Raw genomic sequence first — 19,804 nt, 5'->3', positions numbered from 1 at the left:
TAGAATGCTGTATTACTTTTATTGTTGTTAGCCGCTCTGAGCCCGGTTTTGGCTTGGGAGGGTGGGATATAAATAAATAATTAGTATTAGTATTAGTATTCTATAATTTTGTCTGCTGTTCTCCTTTCACATTCCACTTTTACCTTATTCCCCACTCCCAGAGAAAACTTCCACTCACTTACTTCCTCCCTCCCTCCCTTCCTCTCTTTTTACATTCCTTTCTTCCTCCTGTAATAGCTTTCTTGTCTTACTCACATCCTTTCTGTTCTCTGTTTAATTATAATGAAGATAATCAGTGCTTCTTTTTCCTTTAAAAAATGTTTAAGGGTACTCCCATTTTCCTACTCATATTGAAATACTGCCCCTCAATGAGGCCAAATTAGATTCACAAAATGTTTAGGGGTATGCGTTCCCCTGCGTTGTCCCATTGCCCTCTTTCTGCCTGCCCACAAACCTCTCTGTCTTCCATCAACCTTTACTCAGCATGCAGGACCTTTCTGGTGTGGGCACTGGCCCAGTCCCAAAATTATGGCATGGTTAGGGGGCCAGGCTGGCCTATGAGGTTGTGGGTCCAGGCCCACCATTTGAGAAACACTGTCCTAGAATTCAAACACCATGCACAAGTCGCTAATTGCGACCCAATTTATTTCATAAACCTGTTTTCCCAAGATGCCATTTCCCTGAGCATGCTCCTAAATTAAACGTCCCAAATAGTATTCTCTGTGGATCCTGTGTAAAAGAAAGAAAGAAAAAGGCTGTTCTTTTTATACCTGGATTCCTTATTTAGCAATTGAAAGCGGAGGTCTTGGGGGAAGGCAGTGGAGGCCGCTGCCAGGTTCCCTGCTTTGCATCTCGGATTCAGCTCGCAGCCTGCAAGACGAGCTTGCGGTTTTCTGCGAGGTTGCATCGATCGCTCCCCTTGCAGCTGTCCCAAATGGCTTGTGCTTGGCAAACGTCTTCCTGTGTCGACAGCTGTGTGGCATGAGATTTCCACCCCACCCCCATAAATGCTGACCCCGTTCCGTCATAAGGGTGGCATCTAAAATGGCGCAGGAGGTGCGGAAAGGTGCATAATATCTGGACCCAAGCCCTGTTTTGACTTGAAAACTTGCTCAGATTCAGTCGCTTTGACAAGCTGCCAACACCCCTCACTTGAGATTCCAGGCTTGTGTGAAGCCAGTACCTGCTCTGCTTGCAAATGTGGATGCGAAGGGGAATTTCATTCACAGAAAGGAATGCAGGGAGGGAGGGAATGCACACACGCAGAACTTCACTCATTTACCCTTCCAGGGCCATCCATTCCTTGATCTGTCAGCCCCTTAGAATTCAAAGGCAGCCTTTAAAGGAATTTTCAATTCATAACATGATGACTCTGTTGCTGTCCTGAATGCGAATGCATTTTGAATTGAATTTGTCGACTGGGATTCTGGTTGGGGTGGTGTTTTTTCGGGGGGGGGGGAGGTTGCTAAAAGAATAGGGAGAGCTCAATCATCAGATAATCATTAGAACCTTTCTTCTTTTTCTTCTTTTTTGGAGGAGTTTATTAGGCTAGAAGCAAAAAGCAGCTTCTGTACACTTTTCCTTTGAAAGTTGTCAGTAGCCTTTGAAGATTCACAGCGATAAGATCATTTTACTCCTATCCCGTGTTGTCAAGGTTTCAATGCCAGAAGCAGGTTTTGGCGCGCATGTGTGTGTGTTGTTCACAACTTAGGAGAGCCCCAAAGTCATTCAGGGGGGGCTGAAAATGACAGGTGTTGAAAGATTGGACTGCAAATTTTGCAGCTGCTGATGCTTATAACTAGACCTTGTTCATATCATTCATCACTTGGTTATTGTCATGCACTGCCAGGGATCAAACTGGTAACGTGGGGCCCTGCGCACAGCTGCTGTGCTGTTTGCTGAGAGCTCATGGTCACAGCATGGAGTATCTCCCTAGACCAGCGAAGGGCACCTTCCTTTTTCTGTCAAGGGCCACATTCCATCAAGGGTAATCTTTGGCTGGACCATAAAGAAGTCTGATCGCAGACGAATTGATGCTTCTGAATTAAGGTGCTGGAGGACACTCTCAGATGTCTTCTAAAAATCTGGTAGTTGTTCTTCTCTTTGACATCTGGTGGGAGGGCGTTCCACAGGGCAGGTGCCACCACCGAGAAGGCCCTCTGCCTGGTTCCCTGTAACTTGATTTCTCGCAGTGAGGGAACCGCCAGAAGGCCCTCGGCACTGGACCTCAGTGTCCTCAGCTTCATGGCAGAGTGGGGATTTGGACCCTAACACTGCACCAAACTCAAAACTACTTTACACATGCATTTTCAACACCGTGTCAAGCCATGGCCGACTTGAGTGAACAGGTTGTCGGCAGGTCAGACATCTTTTTTTTTTTTAAAAAGGAAGCCCAGATAAGCTTCTTTTAATAGTTTAATTATCTAAGGGTACCCATTATCCAAGAGCTCTCTCTCAAGTGTGTATGTGTGTGGGTGTTTGTGAAGTACAGCTTTTTAATCAGAGATCTAGAGGAATTGAATCTTCATGTGTTCCCGTACAGGCTGACCTCATCTGCACCTCCTAGAATAAATGTGTAGCCTAGATTTTAGGAATCCACCTAGTTTTCTGCTGTCTGAATATTCTGACACAGCCCCAAACTCACAATGCATCAAAATATAGTTTAAACGGTGTGTTTTCAGAGAAAATACATTTTTTAATATAAAAAACATGTATTCAAATATATGGTTAAATCCTGCCTTCCATGTGAATTTTTATTTTTATTTTTTAGAAATGCAAACTATCATGGAATCAGGACAAAACAGACTTGCAAGTAAACACATCTGAAAGGGACATTTGCCTATCCCTATAAATAGATGAGCTATATTTAGCCATTCATATTTATAGTATAGCTCATTTATGAATTTTCCACTCTCCGAGATACTGTTTTGTATAACCTTCCATCATAGTCGTGGTGGTTGATTTAGTTAGGAAATGGAACTGGGGCATCTGCTTGGGTATGTGGTATCGCTTGAGTTTATTTTATTTTATTTTTTTATTTTTTAAACAATCTTTATTAAACATATTTCACAAAATTATACAATATACTATATTACAATTTGTATCCCATCCCATACAGCAAAAAAATTTAAAATACAAGAAATTTTAAAAAGAGCTAAAATAGGCTTCCGACTGTTCTCAAAAAAAAACTAAATTACACTGGTTATATTTTACACAGTATCATATTATTATATTATTTTCTTAAGTCTTTTGGGAGGGGGAGAAAAGAAAAAAAGAAAAGAAAAATTGAATAGAAACATTAAATTTACATATATTATCTAAACATTGCAAGACTCATTCAAGATCTACCAGGAGGTTTTTGCTGCCACATTAATTTTTCAGATATTCCTTGAATATAATCCATTCTTGGTTTACTTTTTGTGCTGAATACCCTCCCTGTCATTTTTGCCATTTACAGATATTGTAACAGTTTAACTTGCCATTCTGATTTTGTAGGTGTAATTTCATTTTTTCCAATACGTTGCAATTAAAATTCTGGCTGCGGATGCCGCATACATAACAAAATTGAGTTAATTTTAAAGGATGAGAAGTGAGGAGGAGGAACACAAGCTTGCCTCTGCAAACTTTGGCCTGTTGCATTCACACATTGTGCTTTAGGGTGGACAGGTACTCTTAGAAATTTGCCTGTTAAATTGTGGATGAACATATCAGACGACACAGTGATTCTTCAAACAGCTCTTGTTTATTCACAGGCCAGAACAGAACTGAACTGAAGGGTTCAGCCAGCCTGCTTATATAGAGCTCCACTAGAACGCAACAGTAACCATTTTTGGTAACTACCCAATCACTGAATGTCACTTTCAATCCCTTATTTGCATATGTGGACCTGAGTGAAAACTATCTACAGTATCCCCCTGCTGGCCCAGGGGGAGAACTTCAGTACATGACGTTACCCAGAATGAGGATGTGGCCCTTAGCTGAAAGGGGTTTCCTGAGCCCCATTATCATTGCTTTAAGCACACCATAAACAAAGGTTTGCATGCACAGGGTGTGTGCCTGTATATAAAGGGCTTTTTTTTCAGCCAGAACTCTCTGAAACTGAGTTCCACCACCTCTCAGGTGAGCGCCATTGTCATTATAAGAGAACAAAGGAGGTGTTTGTGGTGAGTTCCAGCACCTCTTTTTCAAGAAAAATATGTATATATGTATGTATACACACACTCATGTATGTAGGAAGCTGACACTCCCCAGGATCGGGTTAAATACAGTGGTACCTCGGGATGCAAACGGGATCTGTTCTGGAGCCCCGTTCACATCCAGAAGCAAACATAACTAGCGACGGCACATCTGCGCATGCGCATGCCACTTTTTACCGCTTCCACACATGTGTGTGATGTCATTTTGAGCGTCTGCGCATGCGCGAGCGGTGAAACCCAGACGTAACGTTCTCCGTTACTTCCGGGTTGCCGCAGAGTTCAACTCGAACGCGCTCAACATGAAGCATATTCAACCCGAGGTATGACTGTAGTTATCTGACCATTCAGAAACAAGATTTAGAATCTGGTGCCAAGAGTCTTCTCACATGTACCCATCAGTATAAATTTGCCATTCGTGTAAAATGGGAAAGATTGATATCGGAGAGAGAAAGAGAAGGCTCTTAAGAGGCAGAGAGAGAGAGAGATAGCAAACCTCCATTCAGAAGGTACAATCTTTGACTGATTTAATGATCCTTTACTGATGCTGATAATGATTCTTAAAGGGCTGAAATAATTGCCAAATGGTCTCTCTTGTCAACTGTGAAAATTTAAGGGTGAGTCTGTTTGCATCCATTACTTAGAGGCCTTGCTCCTGACAGCTCCCTGAAACGTTCCCTGTTCAGCACAACTGCAATGCCAGTGCTCACGTTTCCAGGGTGCTATGATGCCTTTCCGTGTATTACAGTGGCAGAAACATGGCTGTTGCTGTTTGCATTAGGAAGACACAGTCGCTAGCTGCTTTCTTTATTGCAGACCTTTCCTGGGTAAATTGCAGGAGGAAAACGGTTCCAGCATGGGAGGGGCAATGGCTGAGTTGGGGACCACAGAAAAGGTAGAATCATAAAATTGTAGCGTTGGAAGGGGACCTGAGCGTCATCTAGTCCAACCCACTGCAATGCAGGAATCTCAACTAGAGTGTACATGGCGGCTGGCCAGTCAACCTCTACTTAAAAACCTCCAAAGAAGGAGAGTCTGTCACTTCTCATGGGAGTCTGTTCCAGAGTTGAACAGCTCTTACTGTTGGAAAGGTAGCTGTGAGATAAATTGGGACTAGGCAAAGGACCCCTGGATGGTTAAGTCCAGTCAAAGGTGACTATGGGCTTTTGGCACTCATCTTGCTTTCAGGCCAAGGGAGCCAGCATTTGTCCACAGACAGCTTTCCAGGTCATGTGGCCAGCAGGACTAAACCGCTTCTGGTGCAACGGAACATTGTCTGTGATGGAAACCAGAGCACATGGAAATGCCATTTACGTTCCTGCTGCAGCAGTACCTATTTATCTACTTGCAATGGCGTGCTTTCAGGAGTTCACCCCGTCGTGGGGATTCAAGCCGCCAACGCAAGAGGCTCAGTACTTTAGACCACAACACCACCCATATACCCATAAGATGGGACTACACGTTATAAGGAAAACTGAGGGTTATCTGTGATGTGTTTCAAGCAAACATGGGGACATTTAACCCTTCCCCTGGGCATCAATTCTTCCCTGCAGATCCCACTGTCTATTAGGAACATAGAAAATTGCCTTAAACCAGGGGTCAGCAACCTTTTTCAGCCGTGGGCCAGTCCACTGTCCCTCAGACCATGTGGTGAGCTGGACTATATTTGGGGGGTGGGGGAATGAACGAATTCCTATGCCCCACAAATAACCCAGATATGCATTTTAAATAAAAGGACACATGTAAAAACACGCTGATTCCTGGACCATCTGTGTGCAGGATTGAGAAGGCAATAGGGCCACATCCAGCCCACAGGCCTTAGGTTGCCTAAAAAGGTAAAGGTAAAGGGACCCCTGACCATTAGGTCCAGTCACGGATGACTCTGGGGTTGTGGCGCTCATCTCGCTTTATTGGCCGAGGGAGCCGGTGTACAGCTTCCGGGTCATGTGGCCAGCATGACTAAGCCGCTTCTGGCGAACCAGAGCAGCGCACGGAAACGCCGTTTACCTTCCCACCGGAGTGGTACCTATTTATCTACTTGCACTTTGTGCTTTCGAACTGCTAGGTTGGCAGGAGCTGGGACCGAGCAACGGGAGCTCACCCTGTCGCAGGGATTCGAACCGCCGACCTTCTGATCGGCAAACCCTAGGCTCTGTGGTTTAACCCACAGCACCACCCGCGTCCCATTTAGGTTGCCTACCCCTGCCTTAAACCAAGAAAAACTGTTGGTCTCAATACTGTCTACATTGATTGGCAGCAGTTCTCACAGGCTTCAGCCAGGGGTATCCCCATCGCAGATGAGGCTTCAGATGAGCTCGCAAACTTGTCCCAATTCTCAGCTTCTTGGCACCTTTTTGAACATTAAGGGGTGAGGATCGTCACTGGGGATAAATGTGGTGAACTTGTTTTCTGTGGCTCAGCCTGCCAGAGGAATCCATCGATGGCTTTTAGGGCAGGAAGAAACTGACCTTTGGCTGTTGAAAATTTTAAAACCAATCTGCACTTGAGGCATGTTGCAACAGCCCACAAAACAAGCATACCCCACTGTTTACATCGCGGTGGTGACTGAACTTTTTGTTAACGTGATTTCTGAGCAGTAAGAGTTTGCTGAAGCTGTAGGTGTGCTTCGTGGGTAGCTTGTGTGAAGTGAGAAGGGGGTGGTTTTTAATATTTCTCTCCCTGACTTTTTAAACAATAAAGTGTTCCTGTGATTCATGCCACTCATGTTGGCTCTTTGGAAGTCATCTTTCCAAGCCTTCGTATATTCATTTCTCTCATTCATCTCTACACCCCCAGCCCTGAATCGCTCTCTCTGTTTTTCTATTGTAGCTGAGCAATCCATTCCCGGTAATATCTGAAAGCTTTCCAATTTCTCTCTGTAGGTTGTTGTTTCGTAACGTTTTATACAAGAAAAGCTGCGCTTGAAGCACAGAATGCACTGCACAATATTAAAACCTTACCTGGGGTGAGTACATTTACTTCCTTTCACTTTTGGAGCTGGAAGCAGGTTGGTGGGAGGGAAGTGAAATAAATAACTTTGCTTGCAGAAGGTGCTACTTAAAGGATCTGGGTAACCCCCAATGCCTCGGACTTCCACAGGAGGGTAATAAGCTGGTGGCTAAATGTCTGCAAACTGTGCCCATTGGTCAGCCCAACCATGAGCTTGTTAATATGGTTGAAAACTGTTCATAATGTTGCATAGTAGCTGCCCTCCAGATTCGAACCAGCAGTGGATTTATTTATTTTTATCTAAACAACCCATTTGCTAAGCTGCCCCAGTCAATCTGGGCAGCTTCCAATATATATTAAAACACAACAAAACATCAAACGTTAAAAACATCCTGATATAGGGCTGCCTTCAGATGTCTTCTAAAAGTCAGATAGTTGTTTATTTCCTTGACATCTGATGGGAGGGCGTTCCACATGGTGGGCGCCACCACCGAGAAGGCCTTCTGCCTGGTTCCCTGTAAATTTGCTTCTCGCAATGAGGGAACTGCCAGAAGTCCCTCTGAGCTGGACCTCAAGTGTCCGGGCTGAGGGGTGGAAACACATTTTACAAAGATGCAATACAATAGTTATAAATCAGTTAAAACTATGCATTCAAACTTAAAATGCCTACTTGATTTATTAATAAGGTCTTCCCTAGGTGCTGGGAACGTTGATGGGAAGACTGTGGCACTCCAGAAGTTTTTGGACTACAACTCCTATCAGCCCTGACCACTGCTTATGCTGTTTGTTGGGAGTCCAAGGACATCTGCAGAGCCACAGGTTCCCCACCTTAGCACTGACAGCGGATTCTCTGGATTTATTATGCGCACAATTCCATGTGCTTTAAATGCGCATTGAACGTGCTATTTACTTAGGGCAGGACATGATGCCCCACAGCAAACAAGCTGGCACCGCTCATTGGGTAGAGCATGAGACTCTGAATCTCAGGGTTGCGGGTTTGAGCCCCACTTTGGGCAAAAGGTTCCTGCATGGCAGGGGGTTGGACTAGATGACCCTCAGGTGACCCTCAGGCTCCCTTCCAACCCTACAATTCTATGCTTCGACAAAATAAATACTGCAGGCGGTAAACACCAGCGAACCACGGCTTAGTGGTAGAGCACAAGTTTTGCGTGCCGAATGTCCTCGAAGTTCAATGCCTAGTGATGGGAAATACCTTGTGCCAGAGACCCTGGAGAGCTGTTGCCAGTCAGAGTATGCAGAACTGGATGGTCTGGCATAAGGCAGTTTTCTATGTGTGTTATGCGGGGTTGTGGAGACTTAGGGTGCTATCAGACAGGGACTTAATTTGCAAATGTATCACATGTGAGTTGCTGGCATTTTTTGTTTCTACTTATTCGATTCCCCCCAGAAAGTATAAATCCAGATTGAATTGGGAGCAAGGGATACAGGCTGGCATTTCGATTCCAATTACTTGCACGCATAAACAGCACCAATCCCACAAAGAACAACAAAAACACATCCGTCTGGAAGCACCCTCCGACAGTGAAATCAATGATAGGATCATAAATAGCGCTGTTAAACACATGTCGCTTTCCCTTTTATCTCTGGAATTCTGGAGCAGAGAGAAAGAGTCGGCTTCTTAGGACTGAGCACCAAGGGCACTGCCTGCTGTCAAATGTGGCTCACGCACCCCAAATTGGACATGTTCACTTTGCTCTACCAGAGTGTGCAGAATGAATCCTATCGATTTCCCTCCCCTGCCTGCCCTCCCCCGAGACCCGCACTTTAGATCAGTCCCTCTGTGCCCGTTTCCATTGTAAAACAAGGGTGCTGTCAATACTGGCCAGCATCCCCATTCTGTGTACAAATTGAAGTGGTTCCTTTCTCTCTCCCAGCGTCACCAGAAAGCCAGATCAATCTTCTGTGGCTCACATTTCTCGACAGCTGCAGATGAGCCATGAGTGGTTTTGACATCTGGTCCCCACAGCAATTTGAAGGTTTTGAGTTTAGGTTTTGTTTGTTTTGCTGCGTGTGTGACTCCTTAGTATATACCCTCCAACATTTCTTCGATGAAAATAGGGTTGTCCTATCCAACAACAACAACTGAATTATTTATACCCTGCCCACCTGACTAGGTCGCTCCAGCCACTCTGGGTGACTTCCAACATACCGTACTTTTTGCTCTATAAGACTCACTTTTTCCCTCCTGAAAAGTAAGGGCAAATGTGTGTGCGTCTTATGGAGTGAACGCAGGCTGCGCAGCTATCCCAGAAGCCAGAACAGCAAGAGGGATTGTTGCTTTCACTGTGCAGAGATCCCTCTTGCTGTTCTGGCTTCTGAGATTCAGATTTTTTTTTCTTGTTTTCCTCCTCCAACTAGGTGTGTCTTGTGGTCTGATGCGTCTTATAGAGAAAAAATATGGTATATAAAAAAGGTAATAAAACAAACATTAAACAAACTTCCCTATATAGCCTTCAGATGTCTTCTAAAAATTGTATAGTTACTGATCTCCTTGGCTTGGGGAGTCACATAACTCCATACCCTCTGACGAAAATAGGGGCATCCTGGGCTTGCTGATCAGAAGGTTGGAGGTTCGAATCTCCACGACGGGGTGAGCTCCTGTTGCTCGGTCCCTGCTCCTGCCAACCTAGCAGTTCGAAAGCACGTCAGAGTGCAAGTAGATAAATAGGTACAGCTCCGGCAGGAAGGTAAATGGCGTTTCCATGCACTGCTCTGGTTTGCCAGAAGCAGCTTAGTCATGCTGGCCACATGACCTGGAAGCTGTCTGTGGACAGTAAAGTGAGATGAGCGCCGCAACCCCAGAGTCATTCACAGCTGGACTTAACGGTCAGGGGTCCCTTTACCTTTACCATACCTTCCAACATTTTTAAAAATGAAAATAGGGATGTTCTAAGGAAAAGTGGGACGTTCTGGGATCAAATAAGAAACCAGGATGGTTTCTGTAAATCTGGGACTGTCCCTGGAAAATAATACTGTTAGTGGAATATGCTGAACTTGTGTGTTCGTGGGGAAAAAAACCTCCCAGTTCAGGGCTGACTGAGAGTTAAAATCCAGTAAGGCCTTGCTGGCCCAATTAGTTTTGTCGTATTATTCTCTCTGCCGCATTCTCTGTTTCAAAGGACGTGGGCATCTGCAGCTTTGATTTTGTGTGCGCCTCTAGCAGAAAAACTGCCCGCCCCGCTCCTCAACACAAACACATTGGCACCTTGTTTGTTCCTTTTGAGTTTCAGTGCTTTTTTTTTTGTGGACATGAAGACAACATTGCTAGGCATGCATGATTAATGCCACCTCTTGGAAGAAAATATTGCTTGGGTGCCTAGCTGTTTGATTACAAGCCTTGGAATTAGTCAACATTTCCATAATTCTAAACCAATATACACCTGTTTCCCCACTGTGATGTGAAGGCACAACTTAATTTAACAGAAACCCTGCTGTGCTAAATCTCTCATTAAACACTGAGCCAGTTCTGTAATTTAAAGTTGCAGCACCACTATTTTAAGGAAATTGTCTTTTCGGGTGTGCATGTGCGCCTTGTGAAATTAATAAGAAGTTAATGGTGCGTTTTGCTGTACTTCCCTTTCGAAACTTCTAGAAAGGGCCTACAAAGGCTCTGTATCACATGCAGCTAAGGCAACAGATTGGATGCAGATGGCCCTCCAGACTGGGATGCAAGCAGTTTCCGTGGGTGGCTAAACAAAAACAGCCCACCTTGGATCAACCATATCGGTCTTGAAAGAACTACACTGGCTCCCAGTACGTTTCCGAGCATAATTCAAAGTGTTGGTGTTGACCTTTAAAGCCCTCAATGGCCTCGGCCCAGTATACCTGAAGGAGCGTCTCCACCCCCATCGTTCTGCCCAAACACTGAGATCCAGCGCCGAGGGCCTTCTGGCGGTTTCCTCACTGCGAGAAGCCAAGTTACAGGGAACCAGGCAGAGGGCCTTCTCGGTAGTGGCACCTACCCTGTGGAACGCCCTCCCACCAGATGTCAAGGAAATAAACATCTATCTGATTTTTAGAAGACATCTGAAGGCAGCCCTGTTTAGGGAAGCTTTTAATGTTTAATAGGTTATTGTATTTTAGTGTTTTATTGGAAGCCGCCCAGAGTGGCTGGGGAAACCCAGCCAGATGGGCTGGGTATAAATAATAAATTATTATTATTATTATTATTATTATTATTATTATTATTATTATTATTATTATTATTTCAGTATGCAATGATTATTTCAGTATGGAATGATTGGTCCTAGATCAGGGGTCAGTAACCCAAGGCCCATGGGCCACAAGCGGCCCACAATGGTGGTTTAACCAGCCCCCAAGCCGCCCCTAACCGAGTCACCTGCTCAGCAAGTCCCCGCGTGCTGCACTAAAGCGGCGCAGCACAGAATGGGGACTCGCTTCTGTGGCACCGGAAATCGTATCTGCGCAGACACCGGAAATTGCATCTATAGATGCAGGAAATCGGGGGGGGGGGGCGATCTGGCCCACAGAGGGATCTCCCCCAGAGTGAACCGGCCCAGGTGAGGTAAACCTTGCCAACCCCTGTCCTAGATCAGGGGTCAGGATGATAGATGTTGCTAACAGACAACTGGGACGCGGTACCAGTGTGCCCCCTTGTTCTGAAGGGCTGAGTGCTATGAACCCAAGCTTCACTCTCCCGTCCTGACACCTGATGGGCAATGGACAATGAACAACTCAGTGGCCACATGGGAACCTGTGAATCAGGTCTTCTAAAGAGTATGAAATTAGGAGGCTGGTTAATTTAGAAGTATTTGTTTGCTTATTTCTATCTCCCCCCCACACACACATCTCACTCTATTTTTTACTCTCTTTTATAGCCAAGGGAGCAATCAGATGAAATATAATAATAATAATAATAATAATAATAATAATAATAATAATAATAATTTATTATTTGTACCCCGCCCATCTGGTTGGGTTTCCCCAGCCACTCTGGGCGGCTTCCAACAAAGATGAACGATACACTAAAATGTCACACATTAAAAACTTCCCTGAACAGGGCTGCCTTAAGATGTCTTCTGAATGTCAGGTAGTTGTTTATCGCTTTGACATCTGCTGGAAGGGCGTTCCACAGGGCGGGTGCCACTACTGAGAAGGCCCTCTGCCTGGTTCCCTGTAACTTGGCCTCTTGCTGTGAGGGAACCGCCAGAAGGCCCTCGGAACTGGACCTCAGTGTCCAGGCTGGACGATGGGGGTGGAGACGCTCCTTCAGGTATACTGGGCCGAGGCCATTTAGGGCTTTAAAGGTCAGCACCAACACTTTGAATTGTGCTCGGAAACGTACTGGGAGCCAATGTAGGTCTTTCAAGACCGGTGTTATATTGTCTCGGCGGCCGCTCCCTGTCACCAGTCTAGCTGCCGCATTCTGGATTAGTTGTTGTTGTTGTTATAGTTTTATTTTTGTTAAAATCTGGTATTTTATTTTCCTGGACCAACTTACGTCAATGGAGCATTGAACCTTCAAGCACTGCAGAGTTTTGGGGCGAAAGTGAATATTATTGCTGGCATTATTATCATTATACTTATTTTCATTTACGAATCACTTCCCATGACACATCCCAAAGCGATTTATAATAATCTAAGAAATTGTGAAACTGAGAGGGTACAGTTGGATTAGTGCTTTGAGAGGGGGCCACTGGGTCTGAGCTTTTTAAAGCAAGTGCAGAAAATAAGATTATTATTATTATTCAGTACTTATTCATATAATAAGCAATAAATATATTATTTTATTGATTGATTGATTTGTAATAAGAACAAATCATCCTTATCCATCAAGGTTAAGAAATAGTCATGTTGAATTTGGTTCTTTGCATATATATTTTCATTAAATAAATTGATGTACGCTGCTTGGAGTTTTTGAATATTAAGTGGCATTTCAATACCTGGAATAAATATAAATAAATCAGCAAAAGAAAGCTCAGACTCAACGGTCACTTTTCCAGGCACTGACCAAATCCCTTATCCTTTGCCAGCCCTTTTGAGATTCAACGTTCTCAGCCAATTCTCTGGGCTCCCAAAAAACTGCAATACTTGGACGTTCAAAGTTCCATTTACGTAAATTGGTCCAGTAAAATAAGATATATTGGATATTGCCTTGGATACAATATGCAAGATAATATCTTGGAGAATACGGCACCTTTTTTATTTCCTATCAGATTGACTGGCTTTCAAAAGCTCCGTTGGGATTCATTGGGGCGGTTAATGTTAAGTAAATGTAACATGATAATGGCTGTTAGTGCCCTAGCTTTATGGGCTTATAGTGCCAATAACCACGTTTAATCCTCAGTTAAATTCCACATTGCTTTAGCACCGGGTTGTCCTCTGGCAGACTAACTCCGGTGATTCCTTGCTCTGATTTGGGGTCCTCTATCTACTCTCAGCTGAGGATGCCTGATGGTTCTTCTAGAGCCATTTTCATTAGAGGATTCCTTGTGTGTGTCCGCTTAATTAAGGGTGTAATAACTGAGAAATATAGTGTTCAGAACGCTCTTAAAACTTTAACGGCAAAAAAGGAGCAGGCAGAAACTTAATGTCTTGTAAAATATTAATAGTTGCTTCCTGCCAGATGTCATCTATGTGCGCGGTGGTTGTATTTTAATCTCCTTCCTGTAAACCTGTAAACCCTCCTATCTAACACACACAGAGAAGCACCAGTTTTGTTAACAAAAGGAAATACTGGTGGTTTCTTTTCTTTTCTTTCTTCCTTTTAAATGGATTTTACAATAACTTAGGATAGCAATTGATTTCAGGGAAGCATCTGTTCAGAATAGTCTGTGGATGCATGAACACAATCCATTTAATGCAAAATAGATTCCCCGGAGAATTTTGGGACGCTGTAGTTTATCCCTCCCAGAGCTACAGTTCCCAGCGGAAACTAGAGTTCCCGGGATTCTTTGGAAGAAAGTTATGGGCTGTAAATGGATGGTGTGTAAATGGGAAACATGGGGCAGAGCAAAATTATTCAACATCCATTGGAAACCTTATATATGTTATACACACAGCAGTGCAGATACCAGACTCTGGTTAGCAAGATGAAGGAACAGGGATGGACACCCACAAATGGAAAACATGCACCCCAAAATGGCAAAGGTATTTTCACATTGCACAGCCAACTCAAGCCTCATGGCGGTAGGGCCCAATGCAAGACCTGCTTTTCGACATCTGTGGAATTGGAAAATAGGAGAGTTGTACAAAATTAGCAACACACACATAACACAGATCTTTGATCCATCATATCAAAATTACATATACGACTTCAATTTCATGTACCAGTTATTTTACTCTTTTTAGCAAGGTGCTGTGAGTAGATACATAGAAATTCAGCTTTTCTATGTATCAATGATAGCTGAGGAGCAAAGCAGTCAATGGCTGGATAAAGACTCTAGCAATGGGGGAAGAGGAACAAGTTGATGGACATCTATCTCCTTTGGGGAAATTGCAAGACTTGATGAAGTCCAAATAATATCCCCTTGCTATTGCAGGAGGGCTACCCTTCATAGTAGAATTGATATTTATGGATTTGTTCTCTCATACTTACATTTTGCCCTTCCTCCCAATGGGTGAAGCAGCTAAAGGTGCAGCACAACCATGTTTTTTTTAAGTAATGTTGACATCATCATAACAAGATACAAAGCACCGGTGTCGCCAGACAGGCTGGTTACATTCCAAAGGCCTGAGTAAACAAAAAGGTTATTTTAAGGTCATTGTGAGGGACAACCACATGCTGTTTGGGAAGGAGTTCCATAACTGGGGAGCCACCACCAAGAATGCCCTGTCGTCAGAAGCTAAGGCCAGAATAACAAGCAGTTCACTCCCATCAGATCTTAATAGTTGGATAGGGCAGAACCAGAGAAAGCACTCTCAGGTCCTTGGGTCCCAAGCTGTTTAGGATGTCAGTGTATCTACCACATTCACATGAAGTAGTGAATAATAACTGCATTGCTATGAGTCTCTTGTGCCGGGTTCTTTTGGTGCTAAACAGGTTCCCAGCTCCAGGCTGGTTGCAACCATGTTCAGTGCTTTTCAAATTCTATTTCTGAGCAGACTTTGCCTGTACCTTATTCTCTATACTCCTTCAGTTATCTTCTCTTTGCAGTTTCTGTGTCTTCTTGGTCATTGCATCCTCCTTGCTCATGCTAGCATTGTGTTATGATTGTCTGCCCTATAAAAACACATCCTCGTATATCATTTTTACAGCCCTCCTGTAATGGGGCATTGGTGAATATGGCCCCCAGAATACTGTGCTTGGTACAAGGAGGTTTTTTTGTGTGAGAGTTTTTAACCCTCCTGGAGGGAGAATTCAGCAAAAATAGTTGTGCTTGGAGCGGCTGATTCATGAAGAGATATTAAAGGAATTCATCACCTTTGCGGGTTGTCCAGATGTTGACTGAGGGAACCGGCTGACAAAACTTTAAAGAAGGAAAAGAGAGCCAAATTCTAAAGCCTTGATCTTTCTTTCCTTGCATCAAAGGGGAAATTAAGGCTGATTTACATGATCCCCGGGATACCATTGGTGGCTGACTTTTGATGATAGAGTGAACTGCCGGTGACACGCAACTGATTGCTTATTTCAGCAGACTCCCAGATCGCTGGTTAAGATGTGAGGGCAACACAGTTATCCCATTTGCCCCAGGGTTAGCGACAAGCGCACAGCCTTGCCTCTATGATTGAGAGGGCCAGCACTGTGTGACATGATGTCAGCACACCACATGACATGCTGATGTCGTGCACACACAGTGTGCGCCATGCTTGTGCCTTGCAGAGCAGGGCCAGTGAGGGGTGTGGGGTGGGCAGAACCCCCAGGACCCATTAGGGAAGCCAGAAGGGACAGATTTGGCCCCTGGGCTTCATGTTCCCAATCTGTGTTCTGCAAAGATCCAGACACCCTAAACACCCAGACACCAGACATCTCATTTTATCATCCCAACTTATGTTGCTGTCAAGGTATGTCTTTGGGACAAATGTCCACAGGCCAGTAGGGCATTTTGAAATTTGCAACTTTCAAATCCCCCAAATGAGAGGGTGCTAAAAAGTTATAACTTGACTTGGGAATTCAAAAGATTAAATATAATTTAGTTTTGCTTGGTAGGTAAAATGCGTGTAAATAACAGAAATAATTAAAAAAATGACTGCCAAGTACTTGCAGTAATATTACTTACTGATATTTCTTTGTTTAGCTAGCATTACTTGAGATTTTTCAGAAGGTAAAATTGAAATTCTTTGGTTTTCTGAAAACTTCTTCATCAAACGTAGCTAAACGTTGTCCAGTCCCAAAAATAATAGCAGAGTCGAACAGCAGAGCTGACTTCCTCATTCCCCAGAACATAGTAGGTTAGTTGAGAGCTTGTGCCTGGCCCAAGGTCACCCAGGAGATGCCACTTCACAAATTCCCTTCCAAAACCATCCAGCCCAAAACTCACGGTGTGAATGCGACGAAAAACACACCTATTTTACGGGGATGTTCGTTCTCCGAATACCATAAATGACATCTCTCAAAGGTTACTCTGAAACTGGACCTGAAATTATGCTCACTGGCCTACTGAATGAAAGGATGAGTTCCCCGGGGACAGACAGCTGTCACTTCTCCATATGCTCACTGCAAACCAAAATGATCTCGGCAAGGGGCAATCTGAAAGCCAAGGACGTAGCCAGCATTGAAAAGATGGGTTGTGACATTAAAGAGCTTAGCACTTCTGCATAACACGGGAGTATGGAGCCTCAATCCCAATGGCCAAGTGTGGGCCTCTAGGATTCTCTATCTTGCCCTTTGACCGCTCCATGGGCTGCACCCATCCCTGGCCCTGATTTGCACCCAAAGCATTTTGCCTCACTGGAATGTGTCCTTGAACCCTGACCGTGCCTTCTGTTTGCCTGGCGTGGCTCTGAATATCACAGCTGCAAACTGATTTAATAACAATAACAATAACAATAATAAATTTGATTTTTATTTTTTTTTACTTGCTCTTCATCCCCACTGTCTCAGGACGGGTCACAGCAATTTTAAAACACAACATTAAAAACAGTTTCAAGCAAATATAATCTCGAGGTTAAAAAAAAACATCCATATCATGTGACGAGGGCCAGGCCAAGTCCAACACGCTGCCCACAACATCACCCTGAGCTGTTTCATGGAGGCCCTTAATCAGAGTGCAAGAGCTTATTAGTATCTATTTTAAAAAATTCAGAAGTTAAAATTTAGTCTGATTGTTCCCAGTTATTGCAGATTATCCAGGCATGTGGCTGAGATTGCTTCACCATAAACTGAAAGCCCGCAGCTTACCTAGAAACAGGCTAATATCCGTGATCCCCTGGCGACTCACCTCCCTGTCTTGCCCGAAGTCGAGCACTCCTCCTGCGAGTACTCAGGTCTCTCCTTCTCTCAGACCTTAGTCTCTGCAGCTCAGGAGACTTCGGTGGGTTACTAGACCAGGGGCTGCCTCAACCTCCCCTGACCCAAACGGTAGTGGAGCAGCTGTAAGTGATGTCCCAGCTGAAGGCAACGAGGTAATCCCCATATCTGGAGCCAGGGCATGCTCAGGTCCCTGACTCGGCCCAGCTAGTGCTTGTTGCAGGAGAACCTGTGCAGACTGGGACTCTTCAGGATCAGGCCCCAGACTTGGTTCAGATGATGCCTGAGGCAAAGGATCTGGTGCAGACTGAGACTGCCCTGGTTCCGAGTCCCAGGCCATCACAGTTTAAAAGCCCGGCCTTGGTCTGCGGTGGCGCTTAGCCAAAGCGAGCCGGCGATGGGTGAAGGTCTTTAAACGCATCTCTGCCCACTGGGCTGCTATCAGCCACTTTGCTGACACCCGAAAGTGGAAAGTACAGAACTTTTCCAGCAGCCTCATTAGCATCACGACACATGCTATTAAAACTGGCCTGGCTAATGAGCGGGTGTTTGTGAGACAGCCACCCCTGACGCTGCCTCGGATGCCTTTGCAACATCAATGAGATTAGGAAGGCAAATGGTAAACAACGTTGCAGGCCTCAGAAATGGAGGCGGCAAACGGGAACCGCTCACGGCCGGCATTAACCTCCTTTAATGATGCTGGCCGCAAATTAGGGTGTGGAGAAAAGAAACCTATACTGGGCTGCCAATGCCGTTTTGGAGAAGGATTTAATGATGAGAGGCATGAAGGGTGGTGATAGCAGCTGGGAACCATAAACATCTCATAAAAATCTTTTACAAGTGTGTTTATATGCCACATAAACTGATGCTTCCGAGCTGCAAGGTCTCGATGCGAGACACGGAGATGTGGAGGGAGAAAGAATATTTTATTGTTAGGGTTTTGATCCAGCGACCTTACTTACACCTCATCCCTGACCTCCCTGTACACCAGCATAAAACAAAATATCTGATTTCAATGCCAGAAGATGCTGCTTGACCCAGAACTGGCTGAGCTGTAGGGGAGGGTTATCAGCAGACGCAATTCATCATCAAGTTCTCAGAATTCAGTTTAGAAATAGTTCAGGCTGGGCTATTTACTCCCATGTCAGAAGTCCAAACCAGCATTTAGGAGGTCTGAAATAGCATCTAACTCCCATAACCCCCTGCCCATCCACTTCAGTCCTTATCTAATAAGGATTCTGAGGGATCTTAAATGCTTCCACAAGACCCTGACCTACAGAAGCCTCAAACTCTAGACCTTTCCGGAGTTTATCATCTCTATTCCAGTTACATATCTGGCATCTATTTCTGTAAATAGCTGAGGAAAGTCAGGGCAGAAGAGCATGTTATCTCGGTAAACATCCAAACATGATTACCAGGCACTGCTAATGCTGGAGCAGCAGATGGGCGTGTAGATAAATGTAAATTCAGCAACTTGGCATGTTTTGGACTACAACTCCCATCAGCTTCATCCGGCACAGCTGTCTAACAAACTGTCGAAAACATCTGGACACCAACGTGGTGGAGGCAAGCTTCAGTTATCCCCGCAATATCTCCTCCCAAGTCATTTCCCTTCCTAGCAGGGATTACAACCTGCCTAGGGCAAACACAGACAAAATGGCTGCCATGAAGGCATTGCAGGACAGAATCTACAGGAGGGGGATTTCTCCTGCTTGCTGATTCTCTCCTGCTCATGGTCCGCATGCGCACAAGCACAGATACACACACACACACACAATATGTGACAAATGCAGCTTGGGGAACCTTCACCCTGTATAGCCGATGTAGCCAACATGGTGCACTCCAGACATTGTTGGACTAAAATCCCCATCAGCCCCAGCCAGCGTGGCCAATGGCCAGGGATGATGGCAGTTGTAGCCCAACAGCCTCTGGAGCATGTCAGATTGGCTACCCTGATATAACGCATGTCTCCACTCTAGCAGTGCCAAGGATGACTTGGGCTACCATCAAGTGGCCACTTCTAAGGTCAAGGAGACTGCTGTGTCATTAAGCAGCTACACAATGGGAAAGTGATGTTTATAATTCCAGCTCAAGGTATTTTGCTGCCTGAGATGAAGGACAAGGTAGGGGCCCACGAGCAGGAGCCAACTGGACTAGCAGATTAATCTTACTTCAATACTGGTCATAGGATAGCACCCTCTGCCACACCTGACGGCAGCAGGCCATTTAGGGCAGGCTGCATGGTGCGCACACAGCTCGGTCTTCCCAACAG

General features: G+C 44.8%; 1 protein-coding gene across 30 annotated transcripts in view; it reads left to right on the top strand.

The window, feature by feature from the left end:
• Positions 1 to 19,804, top strand: part of CELF2 (CUGBP Elav-like family member 2) — a 518,056-nt gene that overhangs the window by 380,127 nt on the left and 118,125 nt on the right. For all 30 annotated transcript variants that reach the window (XM_081927063.1, XM_081927066.1, XM_081927087.1 and 27 more), the window contains one exon: positions 7,076 to 7,158. In XM_081927063.1, coding sequence (XP_081783189.1) covers positions 7,076 to 7,158 — 83 coding nt within the window. The remainder of the gene's footprint in view (positions 1 to 7,075; positions 7,159 to 19,804) is intronic.

The sequence above is a fragment of the Podarcis melisellensis genome (genome assembly GCF_964234715.1).
Source record: "Podarcis melisellensis genome assembly, chromosome: 10".
In the NCBI taxonomy this organism is placed as follows: domain Eukaryota; kingdom Metazoa; phylum Chordata; class Lepidosauria; order Squamata; family Lacertidae; genus Podarcis; species Podarcis melisellensis.
The sequence above is the reverse complement of the archived record's forward strand: the minus strand, read 5'-3'. Positions and strand labels throughout refer to the sequence as shown.